The sequence below is a fragment of the Aulonocara sp. 'chitande type north' Nkhata Bay genome, linkage group LG11 (genome assembly GCF_057382095.1).
Source record: "Aulonocara sp. 'chitande type north' Nkhata Bay isolate Kocher_YH1m ecotype deep benthic linkage group LG11, A_spYH_male_GT1.1, whole genome shotgun sequence".
NCBI classification, from domain to species: Eukaryota; Metazoa; Chordata; class Actinopteri; order Cichliformes; family Cichlidae; genus Aulonocara; species Aulonocara sp. 'chitande type north' Nkhata Bay.
The window spans coordinates 25607433-25634413 of record NC_141354.1 but is presented as its reverse complement, the minus strand read 5'-3'; the positions used below and the strand labels follow the sequence as shown (position 1 = coordinate 25634413).

General features: G+C 41.0%; 1 protein-coding gene across 3 annotated transcripts in view; it reads left to right on the top strand.

Annotated features, from left to right (window-relative positions):
• clstn3 (calsyntenin 3) overlaps positions 1–23913 on the top strand; it is a 29998-nt gene extending 6085 nt beyond the window's left edge. For 2 of the 3 annotated variants that reach the window (XM_086311411.1, XM_086311409.1), the window contains 14 exons: positions 4171–4320; positions 5170–5355; positions 5439–5726; positions 8569–8681; positions 10312–10471; positions 11141–11200; positions 11319–11467; positions 14161–14309; positions 18362–18588; positions 18719–18880; positions 19354–19499; positions 20285–20420; positions 21561–21745; positions 21903–23913. In XM_086311411.1, the coding sequence (XP_086167537.1) occupies positions 4171–4320; positions 5170–5355; positions 5439–5726; positions 8569–8681; positions 10312–10471; positions 11141–11200; positions 11319–11467; positions 14161–14309; positions 18362–18588; positions 18719–18880; positions 19354–19499; positions 20285–20420; positions 21561–21745; positions 21903–22052 (2261 nt within the window). In that variant the 3' untranslated portion in view covers positions 22053–23913. The remainder of the gene's footprint in view (positions 1–4170; positions 4321–5169; positions 5356–5438; positions 5727–8568; positions 8682–10311; positions 10472–11140; positions 11201–11318; positions 11468–14160; positions 14310–18361; positions 18589–18718; positions 18881–19353; positions 19500–20284; positions 20421–21560; positions 21746–21902) is intronic. The other variant, XM_086311410.1, reaches the window with a different exon arrangement.
• The last annotated feature ends 3068 nt before the right edge of the window (positions 23914–26981 follow it).

Genomic DNA, 26981 nt, shown 5'->3' with positions numbered 1-26981 from the left:
ATCCACCTATTTATTTAATTGTATTTTTGAGTATATTTGGGTTTGTATAACCCCAAAACTGTGAAGAAAGACCGCTTGCTTGCTTCTTTTCTTTCTGCAGAGATCAGGAACTGAGCCTCAAAATTTACTGCCCTGTTTGATGTCAAAAAGAGATAAGCACAGTGCTCAGCAGTCAAAAGACCTTTCCCCTTAAATTATGAATAAGCGCAACTATTATTCCCTCGCTCAAGCAACTTTTCCTAACCAACGTGTAATGTACTCCAGACACCTGAGGACTCAGTGTCCCAGTGGATTACATATGTTTTGATGACAAAATCCTCAGAGGTGATCCCATACAAGAGCGATTCAGTAATCACAGGTACTCTTTATATCAACTATTTTTGCCTAATTATCGAGTTGTTTCCACAACATCCATTCATTAGCTTAAGTGCTAATGATTTGGGAAATATTTAAATGGAAATAAACATTGAGATCATTATTTTATGCGATAGATTTAAAAAAACAACTGAGTTTGAATGTTCTCAAATCTGTCACCTGGGAGTTTGGAGGTTTTCTGTTAAACTGATTTGAAAATGTGAAGTTTGAGTTTTATAGTGGATTTCCTGTGCATGATACCATCAGGGATACATATGTTTTCAACATAAATCCACATTACACTGAATTTACAGCTATTCAACAGATGTAAGATTGTAAGATTTTCCTCCCTAGAAATGTACCCCAACATTTTTATTGTCGTTCAGCCAGCATTTAAAAGATTTATGACACAAAAAGCACACATTACACAGCTGACAAAGTAACACATTTAACAGGACGCATTAGGAGAAAGAGAGAAACCCTTATTTCAGATAGAAGACATTTTATTTTCCTTTCTGTGTTTCTATAAATATGAAGCCCTTATCTAATGCTGCTTCTCAGCAGAACATAACTTCATCTCCCTGAAACATAAAACACTTTGTTTAATAGTTTATGCAACACTGCAGTGTGATCACAATGATTTAAAGGAGCAGTTTGCAGTTTTCCAACCTTACTGAACCTTTCAAACCACTGAATTATATCAAGTATCATGAAATCATTGCTTTGTTGATCTGAGTATTGCTGAAAATGATACTGAGTCCAGTTTATTTACTCGGTGTACCATATCCTGTACTCAGACAATAACAGTGTTCAGATCAGTTATATTAATCTGTTCTAAAAGTAATGTTTACTATATAATTGCACTTTTTTTATATTTCACATGTAATTTCTGTATAATTGCATCACTAATAAAAAGAACTCATATTTAATGATTTTATAAAAATCAGAAACACTCAGTAAAAGCATAAGCTATGATGGTGGGCCCAAATCCTGATACGATCTCAAATGGAAAACGTTAGCCATTTCTTTCATTTTAGGCCCCTGTGCTAAGTGCTAAGTGCTAACATGTCATCTCAGGAGCTGTTTAAATAAACTTTCTCTGCATTTTTGTTAAAATAACATCTTAAGCAAATATACAATACAAGCAATTAACCGTCTCTATACAGATGACAATACTGTAGAGGAGAAGAAGCATTTAAATTCCCTCCGCCATCATTTGTTTGGCTGTTGTGCCACTTTGGGGCAAACTGCTGCTGTATAATGAGGGTTTGTCAGTGAGTTTTAAAATACCTTTCTCATGTTTTAATTATTGTCTTAAAAATATGATGAAACTAATAAACAGACGTGTATCCTAATGTTAATTTGAATAGTAAAACTTGATAGTTAGTAAACCAGACAGCACCAAAAACAAGCAAATTGTGGCACAGCGGGCACATGTTCTGTAAAATAAATAATAAAACCCATGGACCTTTTGGATTAATTAAAAAGAAATTTGCTGCCGTACAAAACTGATCATCGCTTAAACTGAATATTTAATAATTTGATAAATTCGACCTGTGGATATTTGATGTTGCGCTAATTATCCATAAACTCAAATAAATCACTGCTAGAACGTGAGGCTGTTTTCAAACTGCAGATTAAAAGGAGTCCTGGTTTTGACCAGAATTCACTTCAAAAACATGGAGGGTACCAGTGCTTATTGGTCTCTGTCATAGACATTAAATTGGTGTTAAATTGGAGTTTTGCTTTTCGAACTATGACATGAAACTGATGCCTAAATATGGCTGAACAAAAACAAGATTTTGTCTTCTTGAACTGGGTGTAAAACTGATTTGGTTTAGTGAAGCTTAAAGGCTCCAAGGATGTCATGTGACCACCTCCTGCACGTTTTTAAGTAAATAAAGCTGGAAACAATAACAATTTCAACCCTGTCATATGTGCTCTGAGAGCCTGAAAGTTAAAAAGTAATCAGAATATAACGGTCAAATTTCAGGTGACGTTATTAAATAAACTAAAACTCTTATACAAAAAAGAAAGAGCTGATTTTTAGGGAGTTGGGTTGGAGGCACTGATTTGTTTTCCTTGGTAGGCGGAGCAGTAAATATGGCTGATGTTACCTTTAGCTTTGATTCATAAGAACGCAGAGCACAAACCATACTCACTAACTGGAGGTTTGAATCCTGACAAAGTGCCTTTCTGTAGCTGGAAATTATAGTTATATTAGGATTATTTGACTACCCTGTGAAGGTTATTTATATGTTAACAAGCTGCTGTGTTGTTGCTGGTGTAGGCATTTTGAGTAACAGAGTCCCAAAGCTTTCTCATTCTTGGTGTTGATGCCCCATGTATTATTGCCAGCGTTATGAACTTTGGTCTCCACAGAGCAAGGCTCGTGTTTTTGGTTTGACAGCTTATTAAAAATATATTTTTTATCTTGTTGGTAGACCGTCCCGCTGCACAGAAGCATTTACACATTTATCAGTTTTTGCCAGCAGACAGAATCGACGAGGAGGCACCTTCACGCAAAACAAACCTAAGAGAGCCATTAGATGTTTTTCCTCCTCAGGCGTGGGACCTAATTATGCTCCATCACTATGTCCAAGCTGTAATGCGGAGGGATGACGTGAGAAGGCGTGCAAACTTTAGCACAGATTTGGCCAAAAAGCGAGAGCTGGGTTTGGGTTGTTGTGCTTCATTGCCATCGGTCACATCTGTTTGTTTCTTCTGTGCTCACATATAGTGTGTTTTAATACAGATTAATTCACATTAAGCTGATCTCATCCACATACTTTTCCTGTTTCTGCTGTTAGTTTGTGAAAAGACTGTGAAAAGTGACACAAATGTGGCCTATTAAGACTACATTGTTAACAAGCCATATGTTGCCACTCTGCACTGCTAAAATCTTGATTTTATAACCATGAGGTCCTCCGATAAAATCACTATACACATAAATTTAAAAAAATAAGATGAAAACAACAGCTGTCTTGTGATTTTGGTCACATTTACATGTAAAATGATCCCACAAAGAGCACGTTCTCCTTCACATCTATATCTTCTGCCCTGCGGTTGAATGCGTGTTGTGTGCCGTCTCTCGTCTCTGTTTGATTTAAAGCTCCAAACAATCTGTTTAGAACAACAATGAAAACCTTGAAAATGAATGAATATTGGAGCTTTAGGCTGAATCCTTTGACTGGTTGGTTTGGGATCAAGTGCAGCTGTTTAACAGAGTGTCACAGCAACTGAGAAGGACCCTGTTTTGGTATGACTGTGCAGAAATGTCCCAGACTTGGAGGGCTTTGCCGAGGATGAGCGGTTCCTTTCTTTAGGGGTCAGACTGATACAACAGCACAGCAACCTTTTGTTCCAGATTTGCTCAAACGCTGTGGGCTGTTTATTGTCTATTTTCTGTTTCAATTTGTCTATTCTGCTCCTGTTTCTACCTCTGTCTCTTTCATCCCTCTGTTTTTCCCTCTCACCATGTCACACCGTCTTCTTTCCTTAGCATTGTTTGTCAGCTGGCATGCTGAGTGCTGTCAGCCTATCACGGATACTCGCTGTTTATTCATCTTTATCTCTAAAAACAGGAAAACCCTTCAGTTTTTTATCCTGTTGTGTGCAATCTGTCCTCGCTTTCATATCACCGAGCATGACGCGTTTAACAGGGCAGTGGCTCTGCTGTTGGGAATGTGCCGGTTTTATCAATGGGTCTTTATTTGACCCGAGCTTCAGTTATGCAACAACCTTGTGGTTGGGTGACTAATGTTCTATTTTTTCCCCGGTTTATTTTTTGTTTCATTATTTTTCTGTGTCTCCTAGGAAACATTAAGAACACAGAGCCGTTGGATTCAAAGCGGCAGCGCGTTCACACCTTCTGGGTGACAGCCTTCGACTGTGGAAAGAACCGCGCTCAGGCTGACGCTCAGGTTGTTGTCACGGTCAAGCCGTCCTGCAAACCCGGCTGGATCGGTAATTTTTCACACGCACTTCTCTTTTTCTGATCCCAGAACAAGGCCGATGAGACTTTACACATACGTGCGCTTTAGTTGTTTAATATTTTCCTTTTTTTGTGGTGATGAGGGGGATGAAACTTTCACTTTGATTTAGAAAGTGTGTGGGCTGCCACTTGGATGAATCACCTTTGCATGTTTAGATCAAAAGAACTGTGTTTTAAAGAGGCGGTGTTGAATCTTAGTAATATCAAGGGAAGGTAACTGCATAGTTAAACTGTGACAGTATATTTTTAGATCACACATACGACTACAGCAATGTTACGTGCTTTTTCAGACAGTAGATTTCCTGTTTAAAAGGGGAAGTCCACAGAGGAGGTTCATGGATGTAGTGAAGGAGGACGTTAGGGATAGATGGGCTGTATAAATTTAACACACTTTCCCCTTTTTAGCATGCTGGAGTCAGTCGGCTTTGACATTTTTTAAAGATAAGGGTAGTTAACTCCAAAGCAGTTTTCAGACATGAACTCTGGGAAAAACTGGAGAATCAAGTTGGGATATTGTCTGAGGTTGCCTTCTCTCACATGTATCACACAGCAGGGGAATGTTTGCGTCATATTTATTCTCACTATCGTGGTTTAGCCGAGACATGACGCCCACTCCCTCGCTGGGAAATCACTCCACAAATTACCCGTGGTAATTCTCACATGGCCGCAATCAGACACCAGGCATACCTTGTGCTAGGGGAAGTCGATGGTTCGAGACATTTAATGTCTGAGTCGTCTGCGTTTGATGCTAAAGGAGTGTAGAAAAGGTCAGAAGGGCTCAGATGTTAAAGGTGAAGCGGGTATTGATACTTTTTTTTCAGGATGGACCAAGCGTGTAGAGTACACCCCTGGGTCAGGCAGCATCCCTCTGTTCCCCAGCCTGCATTTGGAGACCTGTGAAGAGACCGTGTGGAACATCCAGGCCACCGTAGAGCTCCAGACCGGCCACATCGGGAAAGGCTGTGACAGAGACAGCTACTCCGACAGATCTGTGCGACGTCTGTGTGGTGGGTTCAGGCTTATGACTGAAAACATGTTAACCTTTTGACATCAGATCCGTTATTTCTATCACCTCTCTTTTTTGTATCAGGTGCTGTCAGGGGCGAAGTCGACCTGCTCCCACCTCCATCTCCTGCCGCTAACTGGACTTCAGCGCTGCCCACTCTCCCGTCTTCCGACTCATCTCTGATCTTCTCCTTCAACGGCTCCAACCACGTCGCTGTCGTGCCCGATTCGGTTGTGTCCGCACTATCCGGCGACCACTTCACCCTCCAGCTGTGGATGCGCAGAGGTGGTGCCAACATCCAACCTGCGACCACGCAAACCAGAGGAAATCGCAAGGAGGAGGAGACTATTGTCTGCAGCACCGTCAGGAATGGTAAGCGCTGTCCCTCGCACATTAATTTAGCCTTTGGGACTGCGAGTGATGTTGTGGTTAGAAATGGTTTTGCTTCTTCACTTTTCTATCCACTCCTCAGTCATCTAAACCCTTAGAGGGCACCATTTTATCACGTGAGCTTCGGGGAAAATCATGCCCTGAAAAAAAACTGTTTAAAGCTACTATCAAGGTGCTCTTGAGAGAGGCACTTAACCTCCAGCTGCTCTGCTTGTGCAGCCAAGTGGAAAACAGAAGAAGAGTAAAATACTGTAATTGTGCCAGGAACAATATTATGGGTAATGTGAATATTTTCAGCTGTGTGACTTTGTATGGGTGCAGTTTTCAGCAAGCTTTCCTTTTTGATAAAATTCACAGGTGAGAAAAACATGGTGGAGTTTCAGATTGAATGTAAACTCACGTCGTGCGTCTGCACCAGCAGCAGAAGCTGGCTGGTCCTTTTTCTTTTCACCTCGTCCGCCTGTCCGTGTGTCCCATTCTCGTGAGCGTGATGTCTTAGCAGTGTTTGAGGGAATTTGGCACAAAGATTCACTTTGACTCAAAGATGAAATTATACATTTTTTTGTCTGTTCTTAAACAAGTTCATTAAATGTGTTTGTGTTTTACTCAAGAATTAATATGCTAATTATTCCATACAGTTAGAGCCATAATAGATTGGACAAAGACTCTATGTACATATATGACAAATAAAGCGAAGACTTTCAGCTTAAATTCAAGGGGTTTAACAAAAGTATTACATTAACTCTTTACAGCCATGTTTACACACAGTGCCCTGTTTTCAGAGGCTCTAAAATCATTGGATAATTGACCGATGAGCTTTTTCACGGCTAGGTGAGGCCTGTTCACCTGTTATTTCATAATAAATGAAGCAGACATAATATCTGAAGTTGATTCAAAGCATTTACCTTGTATTTTATGGCTTTTTACTGTATTTTTTTAAAATATGAGACCCAAAGACATATCAGTACGAGGGAGGGAGGCCATCACTGGGCTGAAAAGCCAAAATAAATCAGAGAGATTAAATAAGCCGTAGGAGTGTTTAAATCGACAATTTGACACGTTATGAAACACCACAGAAGCCAATGAAAGTGGATGATGACAGTATTTTTTTTTTCATGGTTAAGGAGAACAACCAAGCCATGAAAACTCTCAAAGAGGTATCTGTATCAGTGTCAAGGTCCACAACCAAGAGAAACCTTCATTAATGTAAATACAAGCTGCAAACCACTGGTAAAAGAACGCGAAGGCCAGGTGAGACTTTCCCAGAAAACATGTAAAAGAGCCTGAAAAGAAAATTTGGCCAGATTACACCAAGATGAACTTGTAGTAGAATGACGGTAAAACAGAAGCATCATCTGTTAAACATGGTGGAGGCGATGTTACGGCCTGGGCATCCATGGCAGCTAGTGTTTATTGATGATGTGGTCACAGATAGAAGTAGCAGGATGAATTATCAAGTGTACACGTTTAGATTCAGACTGCAAAACTAATCAGACAGCACTTCACAGTGCAAATGGATAATGAGTCAAAGCAAATAAAGAGTTTCTCAAAGCAAAGAAATGTTATGTTCATCAATGACCAATTCATTGAAGAATATCAATGAGTTGATATTTGTCATCAGAGTATGTTTTTGATTTGCTGATGTCACCTAATACTGTGCAGGAGGCAGGTTTTGGACCCAGTATGAAGGACTCGAGAGGCAAACGTGAACTCTAAATGCTTTTCAGAATCACAAAATGGGATATCACAAAAGGATGTGACAAAGGACCAGGAGGAAGACACGGACAATTTAAACACAAGGCATTTAGGTGAGGGGTAAACAGGTGGGAGACACAACAGGAACAAATCATGGATAACGAGACACGGGAAGTAAAGCTAGACACAGGGCACAGGAGACCAAGGACTAACAAAATAAAACGGGAAAATACTACACACTGAATCGCAGAGGAAAACTCGACAAAGCACAGGGAACACAGACGAGGCCGATAAAACATGACAGGACAGAAAACAACAAACTTTAAATCAGAACAGAAACCAAGAACAAAGGGATAAACACTGAGGAATTATAACTAACTCGACACAAAGGGATACAAGACAAAACACAGAGGCTGGATTAGACCAGACACAGAAACATAAGGGAGACAAGAAAACAAACTGAAACCAAGAACAGAATTAAATGCGAAACCTAAACCTGGGAACATAAATACGGAGAAACAAATCAGGAAATGATCTAAAAAAAAGACACAAAACTCAAAAGTTTGATTCTTAGACCCAGAGACTGTAACAACTGAAGGCAAAAGGCAGAAAGACCCACAAACAGCAACAACCAAATCTGGCCGAACATCTCAAGGGAGGAAATGCAGCATTTGGTGATGTCCATGGGTTCTAGACTGCAAAGGATTTTCATCCAACAACACTTAATGCAAATTCTTGCAAAATCCCTTTAATTAAAGCTGGAAGTTTGCACTTTAATCACATCTTGATTGATTTATAATCCACTGTGCAGAGGGAAAACTACAGAAACTGGGTATTTGACCAACAAATGATTGCCCCAACTGTAAATCTTCTGTGCTACCATGTTGAGGATGTGCATACAGATTCCATGTATTAGAATACAGCTTATTTGCCACCACATCCATATTATGAAGCACCGTCTACTGTCAGAATCACTGGCCGCTCCACTGGCTGGTGAATCCACACCACAGCAAACCAGTAATTCTTCCCATTTCTTCTTTATTCTCCCAAAGAAACGCTGGATGATTTTAAGAAGTTCTGACAGGCCTGCGCCAATTATCTTCTGTTTTTCTGCTCTCCTGCTCCACAGATGACTCCTTCTCCCATTACTCCCTCTCCGTCCACGGCTGCCGCCTCTCCCTCTTCTACTGGCCCGACGTCTCAGCCGCTCGCCCCGTCAAGTTCTTGTGGAAACTGGAGCAGGTAACTGAAGGGAAGTGCAACGCTCAGCTTCGATGCTGTCGGTTGCACAGTTTCTTCTGTTTCTCAAGCTCGAAATTAAGCTGAAATAGAAGAAAATTCAGTCATTACTTTTTATGTCTGTGCCATGTCAAACATCAGAACCGTCCCTCGTTGGAAATTTAGCTATTTTACAGATGAGGATATATGCAGAGCGAGTGAAATGACAACCCTATTGTTTATTTAGATAAAAGGCTTTTTCTTTCATCTCCCGGGCTTTCTCTAACGAGATCATTTAAATGTTTCATGCATGAAGAGGATCTGTGCGTCATCCGTATTTACAAAATCAATTTCTGTTCGGACTATTTTGTGCAGTCCGTTCCCAGTAAAAAGGAAATGGAACAAAATGGGACTCATTTTCTGTTCTGATCACACCGCATCTTCAGCACCGTGGTGAAACGCGCAGTCTCAGCCGAGTACATGAAGATGTTTGTGTCGCTGCACGAACCTTTTATGTATCACAACATACTTCTCGGCTCTAAATCTATATCTTTCATCATAAAGCTACCTGTGAGGTTAAAAGTCCAGCATGCATCAGAATACATGAATACAAGTAGCGAGGTCTTTCGGCACACCTGTATACCTGGATGCATGCGAGGCTGTGGTTTGGTGTACGTGGTGGAGGGTGATCGGGGTTTGTTTTGACGGAAGCCACCAGTCTCAGACAGATTGAAGTCACATGGATTAAAGGATGCTGAGCTGATACAGAGAAGATTTGTTAAATCCCCCTGTCTGGACCTCAATATCTTATTACCCTGTCTTTCTTTCCTACTCCCTCTGCCTTTGTAATTCCCCTGTCATTTGTGTGCTGTATTCCTTCAGGTTACACATCACTGATAAAGAAAGTTTATCACAGCAAATGTCTGCAGGAATTCACCCGTGGTGGAAAGTATATTTATAAATATATATAAATACTCAAGTAGTAGAATCATTTGGATTATAATTTTGACTTGCAGCTTACAAAAGGAAATGTCTTGTCAGGGGAACTTGTCACTTGATTGGACTTTCAGAAGTTCCAAAAGCAAATTTCACCTCAAAACTTTGATTTGAATTTTAACAAGTATTCAATAAGTGGCAAAACAGCCACAAAGGCAAAGAAAATTTCATTTATCTCATTTCCTACCAACGTGGCAACCTTCAAGGCTTAAAAATATAGGAAAACCAACCCAAACCCCCCCAGAAGAAACTGCACGAAACACGAGTCACACCACACACACATGTTAGCATGCCCAACTTCACCTTACAGCTTTACCTTCATAGCATGTACAGGGGTGAATTTCTTTATAACTTTTGTACTAAATCATGACTTAAAATGAGGGTTGAGGTTGCTGCAGCTGTAGCTGGTAGCAGCTAAGCTACAACAATAATAGGAGACATTTTCGTCTTCAGAGTGTGGTTTCACATACATTTTAATGCTAATACCTGAGTCAAGCTGTTTGATGAGAGGAGAAGTCATGCAAACTCTGCAGGGTTGTAGGGCTTCACAGTATTTTTCCATGGCTGTAGTGGTACTTTTATTTAAATATAGAGTCTGAGTAATCATTCCACCCAGATAATGCACTCATGCTGACTCCATGTTATCTCCCTCCAACAGGTGTGTGACAGCGAGTGGCATCATCTTTCACTCAGCGTCCAGTTCCCATCAGTGACCCTTTACGTGGATGGAGTGACCTTTGACCCCGCCCTCATCCACGACAACGGAGCCATCCCGAACCCCGCCCCGCGTCAGCGCATGTTCATCGGTGCCTGCTGGGGTGAGACTAACATGCTGCGCGTTTCATCTCAGCTCAAAGAAAAGCTTTGCTTCCTGTCTGAAAGCTGCTAGCAGCAGTTTGAATCCTCGTTTCCGTTTCTCCATCCCTGAAATGTCGTTTAAACCCAACATCAGCAGAGATAGCAGGATGCAATTTCTGGCAAGTTACGAGTCCTCGTGAGGCATCTCGAGACAGGCCTCTGAGACGTTTCACACCGCGCCGTTTCTCCCTTTCATTTCACTCAGTTATAATTCACTTGATGCATCTTGTCTTTGAGGGCTAATAATATAACTGACTTATCAATTATTCAGGGCAGCAGAACAACACGAAGGCCAGACAGCCATCAGCCACTTACACCCGAGCCGCTGGTTAAAATGGGAAGCTCTGGCTGCCAATTAGCAGTGAAAAACACACACACAGTCACTCCGTTTCCTGCGTGGCAGCAGCTGCTGCCGGATAATGAGGAGATGCTGCAATTTTTGAAGATTGTCAACAGTTTTCTTGCTGCCTGTGTTTTTTTTATTCTCCCTGTCAATCTTTGGTACCCTCAGATTTCCTCTCGCTTGCTCTTCAAGCCCCTCTCGACTGAAAAGTATTTCTTGGAGCGCCTCATTGTTTTCTGTTTTTCTCTTCCCCCTCTCTCTCCCCGCTGCGCCGCTTTCCCTGCAGAGCCTGAGGAGAAGCAGAAGGAGATACTAAACAACACCATCCCAGAGGGTAAAGACTCAGGTGACCTTCTTGTTTCACACTGTTGTCAGCGTGATGGTGTGCGGTCTGCCATTTTGCTGTGTCATTGCTGGTGTAGTTGAAGTTTCATGGGATGATGTTATGTGTGTTCACACCTTAGTGAAGTATGTTGGCAGTTACCATGGCCTGTTGTCTGGGGTGACGGTGCGTCCTGGCAGCGTGGAGCCTCACAGCGTGGTCGAGTGCCTGTACGCATGCAGGGAGGGGCTGGACTTTGGCGACCTGGAGACTTTGGGCTCTGGCATGAAGGTAACAGCTAAGGGAGCTCTAGGCTGCCAGATCACACACCTCCAGTTATTCCCGTCTGGGAAAGTCACTTAATATCCACATTTCAAACACATCTCTTCTCCAAATCTTTTTTGGCTGATGCCGTGATGGCTGAGGTTGTTTGTGGTTCATGGTTACTTTATATGCAGTGCAGCTGGGATATGACAGAGACACTGCATGGAAATAAACAACATTATCCTTGAAAGTACAAATCGTATAACAGTACAGTAAACTGTAAAAAAAAATTCCTTAAATGTGGAAGATGAATCTTAATTTTTCTATAAAAGACAAATACTGTAGTTTTTAGACCTGCATTTAAATAAAATCAAAATAACGATACAGTATAATTCAGCTCTTTTTCGGCTTCTGAAGTCCCGAAATCCTTGCAAACTTAAAGTGTCTCATATAAAAATCCCAAATGTTCACTTATTGAGGAAAACATCTGGATATCGACCATTTACAGAAAAATCACATCAGTTTATCCATCTTTACAACATTCCCTGTGTTTGGGACAGCGTGGCATTGGAGTGGTTAGCAATGTCGCCTCATCGTGAGAAGGTTTCTGGTTCAACCCTCAGTTGGAGCCTCACTGTTTGACACTTGGTTTTGTCCAACCTTCTCCCACAGTCCAAAGACATGTTAATTAGTGATTCTAAATGAATATATGTTTAGGCTGTGCTTTAAGTGCTCAGTAAGTCCAGAAAAATACTGTATAAATTCAAGCGTGTTACGTCATGTTTTATAATTCACACTTGTGTGTTTAGTTTGTTAAGCAGGTTGCATCTTCGGTGCAGAAAAAAAGGTTGCAAACGAGGTCATCCCACACTTAATGTGCACACACTTAAGTCTTTTTTTTTTTTTGCTTGGTTGAAGACACAGGTGTAGCATCTTCACAGCTCACCTGAGCAATGCTCCTAAACTTTTTTGCTGTTTAACGACAAAATGAAACAAAACAATAAGAATTGAAACCATGTATTTGCTGGTTGGATAATCCATATTGATTTTTAAGCTTTAGTAGCTCCATTCACCACCAAACATTTGTAATGCGCGAGCAGATAAATGTTCAATAACTGCCCAAAGTTATGATTTTGACCTAAAGTAGGGGTGGGCAAATAATTTCCCTAAGAGGCCACGTGAGAAACTACGAATATTATGAAGAAAAAATCCACCTTAAATGCTATGGTCTTTGCTTTTAAAGCAGAATTGGTAATTCAGTCATTTTCTCCTCTATTCTGTAGCTTTTAAGACTAAAAAGCAGCAACATGTGCTTTAAATAATTAGGAGGATGCTAGGGATAAGGTAAGATGGAGGTAGATGATGTGCTGTGGCGACACCGAAGGGAGCAGCTGAAAGATGTGGGAAAAAAAACATACTTTGCACCAGGTCCATTGATATTTGTGTAGTATGTCAACCAAAGGAACAATAGCTACTTAACTCTACAAACAAGCCACTGCTCAACCATACACATGTGCATGTTGTTTGCTTTGATGCTGAAAGCAGAGCTTGCAGACACCTAAGCAAAGAGCTGAGTGTGATTTTTGTCCTCTACAACAGCGGTCCCCAACCTTTTTTGCGCCACGGGCCGGTTTATGCTCGACAATATTTTCACGGACCGGCCTTTAAGGTGTCGCGGATAAATACAACAAAATAAAACTAGTACTGGTACCGAAAAAGAAGATTTATTCATAACACACGTGAAAAGACCCAGGAAAACCGAGTTAACGATAAAAACAATAACAAAATAACGCTGAAAACCGATAAAAACCCTCAAAACCATACATTTCACACCTGAGCCTCTACCCTCGTGGCCCGGCACCAAACGACTCACGGACCGGTACCGGTCCGAGGCCCCAGGGGTTGGGGACCGCTGATCTACAATATATTTGCACTTAGTTGCATAAGTAATTGGACAATGACACTTTTCCTTTGTAATTTTGCCTCTGCACACCACTACATTGTGTTTAAATCAAACAATCAGCATGTGATTGAAGTGCAGACTTTCACTTTTAAATCAAGTGGTTTGACAAAAGAACTGCATTCATTTAGGAATTACAGCCATTATTGTCTAAAGTCTAAAGGGATGCTGATGCAAGTGAAGGAGGCTCCAGATACTTATGGACATGACTCTCTGCGTGCCATTGTGACTTTTTTTTTCAGCATATTAATTCCAACCATGAATTTTTCTATTTCTCCTGCAACCTTTCATATTATTTACAGGAACCTGACCACTGATGTTGCAAGGATAATGGAAAGTGTAGTACCATTTCTGACCCCTGAAAATGCTTTTCTTTTGTTTTTTGTTACATTATACATTTTGACTTCATTGTAATTTTCCACTTGACATCCCTACATTGTTTTACAGTGAATATTTACTGCTGCAAAAGCACTGAGGCAGATACTTAATGCCCAAAATGATGACGAAAACAGCTCAACTGCTGGACACGAGTCGGGCTCACTCCTTTTTGTATGAAAACTGCTGAAAACAATTAATGACATTATGATGAAAAAGTGTTCTTTTATCAAATCAATGGTCGGATAATGGTCATAAATGTGCCCACTCTGTCGTTCTAGTGAGTAAAATAGACTTGTTGTTTAAGGGTTAACATGAACGGTCCATACCTGCCGGGAGCTTTGATGTAAATTAATATGAGCGTCCTTCTCTTTTGACCCTCCAGGTTCACGTGAATCCCAGCCAGTCTGTGTTAGTGCTGGAAGGAGACGACATCGAGAGCTTTAACCGTGCAGTGCAGCAGGTCACGTACAGAAACTCTCTACGCTTCGCCACCCCTGGCGTTCGTCCGCTCAAGCTTACCACCTCCCTCAGGTACAAAAACACAAAGATGAGTGTGCATGAACCTCAGTAATATTACATGTAAGACTGAGTTATAAAGACGTGCTGGTTTCACACTCCTAGGCCAGAATGTAATTTAAATGCAAGGATGCAATCAGGAACCTCTTGCAAGACAAATTTGCTATCTGACTACATTCAGATTGTCCTTTGAGTGGAAACAAAACATTCGTGCTATTTAAACAGAATTGGAGAAAAGCAGGAAACAAAGAGGGGCAGTGAAAGATGACAAAGGCAGAGAGGAATGTAAATCAGCACACTGGAAATCTCCCAACAGCAGAAATTGAGTTTGAGCAGCTGAACTTGTCAGATGAAGTGTCACTCACTGCTGCCTTCTCCTCTGACATTGAACTCATCAAACGTGGACCACGCCTCGGCGGTGATAAGGACTGACGTGTGATTAAAAAGGCGATTACGTAATGAACAAGGTGTCTCAAAACAAGCGATAACAGGGAATATCTTATCTCTCTTATCCATTCAGCCACCCAGTAACTGCTTTGGTAAACGAAATCTTTGGGGGGGGGGTTTTAATCGTTGTTCTTTATTGTAAAGCAGCCATTAAATAATTACCCAAATGGAAACGTTATCTTTACTATTTGCTGTAGATGTTGTCGTTGATATGCACAACACACCGCTGCTCAGCTCCTGCATAGTCCGCCTGAAAAATAACCCACATCGGTTCAGTGTTAATCATACTGAGTCACCTGGCTTGGAGATGAAAAGCACACAAACTCTGTTTCCGGGTCAGTGCTCCGCTGTGCTTAACAACTGTGAACCAGCTCCCAGGCTTAAGCAGCCACTTTTAGCTGATGAAAATTTAATTCAGTCAGGCAGAGCGGCACATATACTTCATGGTATATTGTGAATTTATACTCAAAATAGCGTCCTTCCTGACAAATCCCATCTGATCAAACTCTAGTGCAGATATCCCTGTTGCCGTCTTTATCGGCTGCTGTTTTAGACACTTGTTTATAAGATTATCATCGTTATCAGACCAAGAGTCACACTGGAGATTATTTTCCCCAACTAACTGCTTTTAAGTTCCCAAGGATTCAAGGTCATGCACAGATTTTTTTTCCCTCTTAGTTTCTGCTTTAGTGTGCTGGAGTTGTTTATGTTTTTTCTTTACTTGAGCATGTTTTATTGCGTGTGTGAAGATTAGACTGATTTGAGGCCAGGAGTTACCCAGATGGCTGAACAGCAGGCCCTTCTGGAGAGGCTGATAGAAGCAGCTGCTCCCTCTGATAGCGGAAATATAACACACAGACACACACACACACACACACACACACTTACGTGCAGCTTAATTCCCTTTCAAATACGATGCCGAATTTTAGTGCAGATGAATAAATATGTGTTATCAGTCTGCCATCCATCTGATTTGCTCTTCTTTTCTGGCAGGAAAATTAAATTTGTAAGAGCGGAGCCGCTGAAGTTTGACATTTGCTCTTTTTTTAGTGTCACAAACAGACAGAAGTTAACACGGCTGTGGTGGAAATAGCAAAAGGAGATAGCTGTAGATTTAGATGTTTTTGACACAATCATTGTGACTCAACACCAGGCGATCAAAATGTCAGGACAAGAGAACAAATTCAGTCGTGCAGCAGCAGAGCACACCAAGGGTTGTAGAAAGGTGGTGATCACTAACAGTAGATCTAAGAGTAGGAAAAAAGTGTGGCACAGTCTGTTTTATTTTATTCCCATGGTGCTTCACTCTTTATTGATGTCGAGGAAAGCCCAAGCCCAATGTTCACCCAAGACATCAGTTCACACCGTGCACATGGAAATGTTGCAAAGTTGAAACAGTAAAAAAAAAAAGATCTTGGTGTTATAGTGACACTTTATGCAAAGGAAAAAAAAATACTTATTTTAGTTAAATTTGTGTAATTATAAAGCTAATTCTTAGCTACAATTATCGCAGGGCGCAAAGAGCTTGTTGTTTATTTCTCTAGAGGTGTGTGAGAGAACTACTGCATGAGTGAAGTGAAAGAATACTTTGTACAATGTCTGATAAATTGTCTTAACTCCTGCTACTAGAGTCTGCATCAGTAGTGTCCCAAACCCTTGGGACCTCGACTATTTTTTGTGAATTTCACTTTTAAAAAAACATCCCCTGATCAGTAAGAAGTCCACAACTGTATGGTCAAAAGAAACAACTATGGCCTGAAAAAAAAAAAACAGGACACAGTGACATATTTAAAAATGACAGCAAAACTCAGACTTCTTACTTCTGCCCCATTAAACTGTACTGAATGGCTCAGTCGCACGGCTCAGTTGCAACTAGGAAACGTTAGTAGTTTCTTACTGCATTGAATGTTTTTGCTAGAAACCAACTGGTTGCCCATAGAGTGAACATGCAGTCTCCTTTAGTCAGAGGGAAATGGTACAGGTTGCCTTCATGGAGGCAACCTGAGTCAGAAGGTTTGCAGTCTAATTTATAAAAGCAGATGAGCAAAACTTGTTAATGACACTTTTCTTTTCAACAGAGGATTCGATTGAACTGGTTGTATTCTAATAACATTTGTCTAAAAATAAGGAGAAATTTCTGACTTTTTGTTTCAAATCTGAGGTTCCTGCTGGACTCTGAATAAAAGGCGTTACTTTGAGTTTCTGTGTATTTCAATTGCAGATATCCTATTAAAAGAGAGTTTGTCCTTCCCCCTGTCACCAAGTGCTTCCTCATTGTTGGTGTTTTCTGTGTATTACTGTAAGGCCTTTATCTTGAGGCAACTGTTATGATTTGGCAAGATATGAATATTATATTACAAAAAGATTACATTTCAGATCACATCCAGTTGAGAATTCATGGCAGACTCACTCTGTCTTATTGCTGGTTTGTTGCAATTTGGACACACCAAAGTTTCTTTGAATACAGCAACTGACTGCACGTGGTCACAGATCTGTTCCCCATCTTCAAAGAAACTATTTCAGTGCCAGCGAGAGTTCGATGTACACATTCACAATAGTTGTGGCCATGCTGCAGTCTCCAGTCACTGTTTCTCCTACAGTGACTGCAACATTAGGGAATAAACTACATCATTTTGACATGAGGTAGGCCTCAGTCGCACAGGTCTAGAGGGATGGTCGTTTACCCTCTGGCAACCATAGATCATAGGCAAAAGTCTGTATTTCCCAGCTGGTTTATGGTTGTTTCTACTTCAAAGAGGGTGATGAGCTAAAAACCTCCTTTTGAGGTCTTTGGTCACTAGCAGATAGTCCCAATCGTGTGAACAATGCCAACTTGTCTGTAAAAACTCACAAGCACCACTGAAACTTGACAGTGTGACACAATCCAAGAACAGAGCATGTTCAGCTTCAAGTAAAAGTTGTTGTGCCATTCCCCTGCGAATGGTGGTTTCGAGGGGTTGCCAACCGGCCTCTCAGCCTTTGTGACTGAGACCTTTGTAATTACTGATGTTAGTGGACTGAAAAGTCTCAGCTGCATCTCTGCATGATTTAATTGAACTAAAAAGAAGCAAAGTCATGTTACACACAAATTTGAATCACAGCCTCTTCACTGAATGTTCAACAGCCTGAAGACTTCTAAAAAAAAACGAGGCACACTTAATAACTGATGGAGGTTTAATGTCAGTAAAGGAACCTTGACTCTCCACCTGAACTATTGGCAGTCAAGGTGCCTTGTGGGTAATGTAGGCATTGTGTTATGTAGCGCTGAAAGAAATTGTGGAATAAAAAAACAAAAATATATCTGGATCTGATGCATCTGTTTAGATATTTTTTTAAAAAGTGTTGATTGTCAGTCTGACAGTGTTATCCAGGGAGTACTCCATAACCAGTGACCTGTGAGGATGATGGGCAGGAATGTGTGAATCAAATCTCACTGAAATACAAAATATCTGCCACATGGTGACACAAAATGTGAGAAGATATCATCAAACTTAAGATTCATCCTCTGTAAACCAGGCCACTACCTGCAGAGATATTTGAGTCTGGACCAAAGCAGTGGAAGTTTATTTAGCATACACCAACGACATTACCTCCCTCTTACCCTTCTGACTTCCTGACAGATGTTTCAACGAGGAGAGCTGCCTGTCCCTGAAGCAGCTCGAAGGATACTTGGTGGTTCTTCAGCCTGACGCTCCTCAGATCTCTCTGTCTGGGGTTGGGCCGCATCTGGCCCGTCCAGCTCCTGAGTTCGAAGGTCCCCGCGGCGTCCCTCTCTTCCCCGAACTCCGGATCGTCTGTTCCCTGTCTCATGCTGTCAACACAGCTGCACAAGGGATGGAAGGTGGAGGTGAGTCACCCGTCGTCTCTAGTCTGATTTAAGGAGATTTAACAGCAGATTCTGTAGTCTGCACACATTTCTGTCTGAAAAGCGTTAATTGTGTCATTATTTGAGTTTGACCTCCAACATTGTCTGCTAGCTCTGATGTCCGATGCTGTCGCTCACACTTTGGATGGCTGTGAGGTCCAACCACTGGGGGAGGAGCTAAATCCAGAGAGAGAGGAGCTTCTGGTAGACATGGATGTTGTGCGAGAGAGAGGACTAGAAATCATCAATACTACTGCTTATATTGCCATCACAGGTACAGCTGTGCATACACCTCTGTTTTTAACCAGACCTGCTTTGATTAGGTATGAAAAGTTAGGCAGACTTAGGGCCATAAAACCATAATTTATTAGATAATTTGAATTTAGTTGTTCCCATGTCTCTGTTTTAATGTTCCTCATATTAGCATTTCACAGTTCAAACTTAACCTTCTTATTGGTATAACTTGGTTTATGTCACAGGAAAGGAAAACACGTCATAGCATTGTGATTCAAATATTGCTAAGTCTTGATTGGTGCCAATCCTTATAATAAAAAACCCTCATTATAATTAATATATTAGGTTGCCATGAAGTTTAAAACAAAAGCTAACCATCTGATAAGAGAGAGCGACTAATCAGTCACTCCTTTTTAATCTCCTCCTGTTATTTCTCCTTTGTCTCTGCATTGACTTCTTGTCTTTATTTCTGTGCTGTCCTTTTTCCTTTGTTTGTGTTTTGCACCTCCACAGGTGCTGAATCTATCTCTGTGTATGAGGACGTCCTTCGCTCTGTCCGCTACCGACTGGCTAAAGGCTCAGCTCGCTTTGAGAGACGATTCCGCCTGTCCTGTTCTGAGATGAATGGCAGATACACCAGCAACGAGCTGACTCTGGAGGTGAAGATAACCATCAGCCAGTCACATTAGTCTTTGTAGCTGTCAGAGATGACAATGCCAAAGACTGATGGTCACGTAACATCTGAAATGACATAAAAAGCTTGTCTGTATCATTACATGCACACACCGTTGTAATTCAGGTTAGACCTACATTCTTACAGTTTAAATGAGCCACCACCAACAGCCATATTTGCTGTGGAGAAGCAGGGACTTGCATGATTTTGCCTGTAAGGCAGCATTAGGAGACGTGTGCTCACAATTTGGTGCCAGATGGCTGGATGGCAAAGGACAACATTACTGTTTTTTCCTTCCGGGTGGACGTGTACCAGTAGCTCTGATATCAAATGAAAACTGTGGATAAGGAGTTACTGCTGACCATTCTCCACTGACTTCTAGTATCAACGAGGCATTTTCTCCCAGAGAACTGACACTTATGGTTGTGTAGGAAAACTCCAGCAGATCAACAGTTTTTGTAATACTCGTCTGTTGGGCACCAACATCCATGACAAATTCAAAATCACTTCATCTTTCTTCCCCATTTTGATGCTCGGTTTGAACTTCAGCAGGTCGTCTTGAGCATGTTTGCGTACCCAAATGAGTTGCTGCCACGTGATTGGCTGAATATGTATTTTATTTAACAAGCAGTTTATCAGGTGTAGCTAACAACACCCGAGTGTATGTTCCAATGATAACTGCAATTGGAGATGTTGTGAGGGAGCAACGCAGTTTAACCACACAGCCAGTGAAGTCATTCTTTCTTCTTCTCTGTTTTTAATTCTCTGTAGGTGAACTTCCTCCACTCTTTGGACAGTCTGTACCACCCATCCCACCTGCTCGCTTCCCAGCAGCAGTTCCTCCATCCGTCCCACCATGCTGGAGAGTTGAGTGGACACACCCTACCTAATCCACATCGCAACTCAGGTGACATTTCTGGGGTTTTTTTTTTAATAGCACCTTTTTCAGATGTCTTAAAATCTTTCAGCATGAAAGATAAAATAATGTTGAATACCAAAACATATAAGTAATTAAAACTAAAGTAAATATAAATTGGACTTAAAAACAGCCCAGTGGGTACTTTTTCCAATATTTCTTTTAAAGGTGACTAAGATCTACAAAGATGTTACAATTTAATAAAAAACAATGGCAAAAACACTTCCTACCTTAATTAAAGTCACAGACACTAAATCACACTGGTGATAAAATACTGCAGTAGTTTTTGAAAGTCTGTCCAAACACGCAGACCTCTGAATGTAATCACCAGGATTTCATCTATATGATGAAAGAGCCTTTGGATTTGGTTACAGATATAATGTGTAACCTAATCCGGTGTCAAACATCTGGCCTGGGTGCAAATTTGGCACCGTTTCACGTATTTTGCACCAGGAGCATTTTGTTCCAAGTTGTTAAGGATTGAGCAAGTCATGAGAGTGGGTTAAAGTGCTGTTTTATCCATTCAAAGGTCTGAATCATCATGGCTTTTGTAGACGTCTTACTGACACAAAGGCTTTTATGTGATTTGCCACAGCAGGATTTCTTTCTACAATGACAGTAGACTGACTGAACGTGAAAAAAATTGAGACATCTTTGACTTTTTCTTTTTTTTTTTTAAAACACCTCGGGCTATTCGTCATCTATTTTGTAAATGAATGTTTCGTTGTAGGGTGTTATGTAATGGTTTTACTGCTCCAGCCCTCTTGAGATCAAATTAGCCTGTGTTTGAACCATAATCTAAAATGACTGTACGGCACCTGTATAGTTTTAACGTTTAGCAAACAAACTTAATTTTATGACTATGAACAAAATTAGGTTGTACATATGGAAGTGAGCATTTAAGGCAGGAGGACAGCACACATACACATGACTCAGAATTGAACTACAGTGCTCCCCATGTACCCCATCCATCGCATGTTTTAATAATTCTGAAGAACAACAGCCACACGAGGCATTGGGTGCCCAGGTAGTTGTGATCAGTTAATTGCTGTGGGACTTTGTTGTTTCAAAGGGTGATAATTGGAAAATTGTGGTGTGATTCTTTAATCTGATTGCTCTATTTTATTCCAGTGGTCCCAGGAGCAGCCACCGTCATCATAATGGTGTGCGTAGGTTTCCTGGTTGTGATGGTGATCCTGGGAGTTTTCCGAATCCGCTCAATCCATCGCCGTGGTGAAGGAGCCAGAGGCGGGGCTAAGGAGGGCAGCAGTCAATGGGACGACTCTGCGCTCACCATCATCGTAAACCCAATGGAGGTAATAAAGATGTTTGATTTTCATTCTTTGTCTTATGTTGCCAAAAGTGTTTGCTCGTCTGCCTTCACACGCGTGAACTTTTCAGAGTATTCCCTCCAAAAAAAACAATAATTATTGATGTGATCACACTTCTTCATCCACTTCTTTTTTCCCCCAGTCCTACGAGTCTCGTATGGGCATCTCTGCCGACACGGAGGGCGAGGGGGAGGAGGATGAGGAGGTAGCAGAGTCGCCTGACGACGCGAGCGATGACCAGCGAATCATCATCAAGAAGGAGGGCAGAGACGGCAACGCCCGTCGCTACTGAGCCACATGTATCTCTGCACCCGTTCTCATGGAAACCACAACCCAGCTCACCAGTCACACACTCCAACACTTTTAATATCAACGAACGACTAGTATAAGGAATGTAAGCTTACAAACACGACGCACAATGCAGTCACCGTAATACTCCTGACACCCAACGCCATATGTGACCTACAGCCGACAACAGGCTGCCTCCACCTAAATGTTCAGTGGCACAATGTATACAGCTAATGTAATTTAACCACCTGATTAAACCCCACCAAATTTGTATGTGGTGCACCAGTGCTAAATCACAAAATGGTCATGTGTCTGTATAGTGTAATACTGGTTGAATAAGACTGTTTTGTTTAAAAAAAAGAAAAAAGAAAAAGTAATAATAAGATTGTATTCTATCTTTTGTCTTCGAACACAGAATGAAATCTTTACAAAATGGAAACAGGGACAATTTGTTGCAACATGTAGGCCTCGAGTAGATCTGTAGACACAAGCCTCGATCCTGACACATCTGTTCATTAGACTAACCCGAGAAGTCTGCACAAGCTCTTTTCTCGCTCTTTGCATCCTCTCCTGACGCATTCCTCGGCCAAGTCCAAACACAGAGTAAAGACAGTGGGGTCAGACATCACGGGGTCACGTATTCATGATAAGCTTGCAGGTGTTTTGCTTTTGTTTCTGTGAGAACACTTTATGTTTTATTAGGAACTTATTTAGCGTCCACTTCATCCTTAACCCAAGCTGGCACTTCTGCAGCGCTCCAAGAAGGCAGACTGAGAGCCGCTCGGTGTGGTTTCTACTTCAAAATCGAGTCTTCGTAAAGTTTCAGCTCGTGACACAAAATGACAAAACATCACCTCGTACAATAAAGCTGGTGTAACCTGACCTCTGAGCCCCCCCTCCCACACACACACAGTGACCGCTGCAATGCCTCTAAATGACTCTGACTGCACTGTTTGACTCACTGCACACTGCTCTTACAGTAACTGCAAGACGCCACATGCACACACAAACAGAAACACGCAGACACACTCCATAACGCTACCCGTGCTGTTTCCAGAATGTCCGCTCAGCTTGGGCAGTTTTGATTGTATTGATTGTAATGAATTTTCTGTACATACGATGATGACTATTATGATATTATTGTTATTACTATTATTATTGCAGCCACTCTTCTCTTTATCTGCACATTTGGAGAGAAAGCTGATCATCATTTACTTTTCCCCATTTGAGTAATCACCCTTAACAGCATCGAAAAACAGTATAATAATAATAATAATAATAGTAGTAGTGATAAGGATGATAATCCCTGGCTTGATGAGTGTCTATTAATTTGTGTGTAATATTGTTGTAATTTAAGAACTTGTCGATATCACAGAAAAAGGAGGGCACATTGTTGTGATACCAAGAAGCGTCTCACTCATTTCATCTCGCGCACTTCTTGCCGATTATTTTTCACATTTCAAAATATTTCTTTATTATTTCTTTTTGAATTTGATTTCCACCACATCCGGTATTTTCGGTTTAATGAATGTACAACCGTGTGCTACTCCTCACCTTTCCCTACCCCACCGCCTTTTCCCTTCACCTCTCCCTCACTGTCCCTCTGTGTCTCTTGCTGTCCGTCTGTGTAGCCTATCAATGTGCAGTGCTAACGCTGTCAGTAAATAAAAGCCTGTTGTTTTTGAGTGTGATGTTAAGAAGGAATAAACATTGCATTGATTAAGAAATTATATTATTACTATGTTACTATTCAAACATTACCTGTAATTATTGATACAATGACAACATGGAATATCCTGACTAATTGTTATTGAGAACTGTCGGAAAACATTGCGAAATTCATAATAAAAACACTATATGACGTCTCCATGAGAGGGTTTTCTTGGAAATAACAATATTGTAAGTATGACTTTGCACATGAAATTTAACCCTGAAGATTGAATCTTATATTACAGATTATGATATGATTATAAAATCTATTGTAGAACATCAGCATAACTTCGTGCTGAAAATTGGGGGGATCAAGATCTCTGTCTAAATAAATAAATAAATAAATCTGGGTAAATTCCCATATGATTAAACATGCAACTATTTTGCTGGTATTAACCGAATTGAGTAAAGAAAATCAACAGCCTATTTATGCAAGATAATTTATAATTTTATTGGGGGTTTTTTTTGGTTGGGTCTGATTATCGGGGGGGGGGGTCATAACCCCCCTAACCCAACCGCCCCCAACATGTCTGGCTGGATAACCACAAGGTTGTGTGATGAGCCCTTTCCTCTACTCCCTCTTCACCCATGACTGCAGACCTGCCGATGGTTCTAACACCATCATTAAGTTTGCAGATGACACCACGGTGATTGGCCTCAAATGACAACGATGAGGCCGCCTACAGTGAGGAGGTGGATCGTCTGGCTGAGTGGTACAACACAAACAACCTGCTGCTTAACACTGAGAAGACCAAGGAGCTCATCGTGGACTACAGGAGGAATGCTGACCCACATCCACCCATCCACATTAAGGGGACGGCTGTGGAGCGTGTGAGCAGCTTCAAGTTCCTGGGAGTCCACATCTCCGAGGATCTCACCTGGACGACCAACTGCTCCAAGCTGGTTAAGAAGGCTCACCAGCGCCTCTTCTTCTTGAGGACTCTGAGGAAGAACCACCTGTCCTCAGACATCCTAGTGAACTTCTATCACTGCACCATCGAGAGCATCCTGACCAACTGTATAACAGTCTGGTACGGGAACTGCTCTGCCTCGGACCGGAAGGCGTTGCAGAGGGTCGTGAAAACTGCCCAGCGCATCGCCGGAGCACCACTTCCTGCCATAAAAGACATCTACAGGAAGCAGTGTCTGAAAAGGGCTGGGAAAATCATCAAAGACCCCAGTCACCCATCACATGGACTCTTCACCCTCCTGCCCTCTGGGAGGCGCTACAGGAGCCTCCGGACTAAGACCACCAGGTACCGGAACAGCTTCTTCCCCACAGCTGTCAGACTCCTGAACTCTGCCTCCTGACATCTGACTCACATTAAACACATGGACTGGACATACACACACCCACAACCACCTACACACACCCACAACCACCTACACACAACTGTACCCTCAAACACACAATAATATGGACTGAACCACCACTCACAACCACTAGCACTTTATATAGCCTCTGTAGAAATTATCCACATATCTCACTTATCTTAACTGCACTACTGTATAGCTCTGTGTAAATAATCATTCTGTTCAATACGATAATTTTTAATTCTACAGCTGTTTATAACCTGCATAGTTCACATTTCTGTATAACTATATATCTCATATTTCTGTATAGTTTTTCATATTTATATCCTGTACATAGTTTATACTCACTACAGCCTGTACATTCTTATAGTTATAGCATATTCATAACATACCTCGATACCATGTACATTATAACATACCATAATAGACCCATTTCTGTAATATACTTACATATCTATATTATTGCTAATATATATTTGTAATATATCTGTATCGTGGCTAAAGCACTTCTGGATGGATGCAAACTGCATTTCGTTGCCTTGTACCTGTGACATGTGCAATGACAATAAAGTTGAATTCTATTCTATTCTAACCCCCCTGGAAATTACGCCCCTGGCAGAGAAACACTGGGGAACTAGAACTAATATTACTAATAATAAAGACAAGACTACAAATCTGACAGTCAACACCAGAAAAACCATTAAGTCATAACAAGGACCAAACAGTCAATACTAGAATATCTTATGAAGTATCCAGATGTTTGAAGAAGAAAGCAAAAGCTATAACCATAAAACAAACAAACAACAACAAAAGTAGCTCACGCAATAATTTACCGATTACAAAAAAGAATCAAAATGAAACAGGAAGGTCAGTAGAAAGTTTCATCAGTGGAATAACAAAAGATTTTAGTGCTGGAAAAATATAGAAAATCATTCATGCAGCAATTCTAGACAACAGCTAACAAATAAATAGACATACTTTAAAAAGGTAACTCGAGTAGAGAACTACTCAGAGAAATAACAATTTTGGAAGTTTAGTTAAAGGTTTACATGAAAAATTCAAATACATGATAAAATAGTCAAAAATTCTAAAAATCTGAGCACGTTTTGGATATTTCAAAACATTGGTTATGGTTAAAAGAAAGAACACCCTCTTTCAGTTCTAAGGCGTTATATCAGAACATAAAAAATAATGTAGTCCTTAGCAGTTCTTAAAACGAGGTAAAAACAAACTCAGATGAATAAAAACCCGCCACGTGTCATTATTTAACAAAAACTAAACAGTTGAGGCTTGTAGGCATTCATTTATGCACAGCTCTCTTAAGGTCTCAGCACAGTATTTCAATCAGGTTGAGCTCTGGACTTTGACTGGACCATTGCAACACAGTGACTCTTTGCTTTTTTAAGCCACAGTGTTGTAGATTCCCTGCTGTTCTTTGGACAATTGTCCTGTTACGTGACTCAGTTTATAAAAAGCTCTAGCTGTCAAGAACATGACCTCACATTGGATTCTCTTTTATATCTAAAAGAGTTCATGGTCAGCTCAAAGACTTAAAGGTGCCCCGGTCCTGTGCCGGCAAAACAAGCCCCAATCATCACCGCTTCACTGCTGTGTTTGGTAGTTGATATGCGGTGTTTGTGCTGATAATGCTGTATTTGTTCTCCACTTTGGTGTTGTCTCTCCAAAGCACAATGTTCCAAAAGCTTTGTGGTTTGTTCAGATGTGGCTTTGCAAACAATAGCCATGCTGCCATATTCTTTTTAGAGAAAATAAATGTTCTCCTGGCAACCCTTCTGAACAAACCATACTTGTTCTGTCTTTTTCTAACTATACTGTCATGAACTTTAACATTCAACATGCTAAAAGAGGCCTGCAGAGTCTGAGGTGTAGATTTTGGGCACTTTGCAGT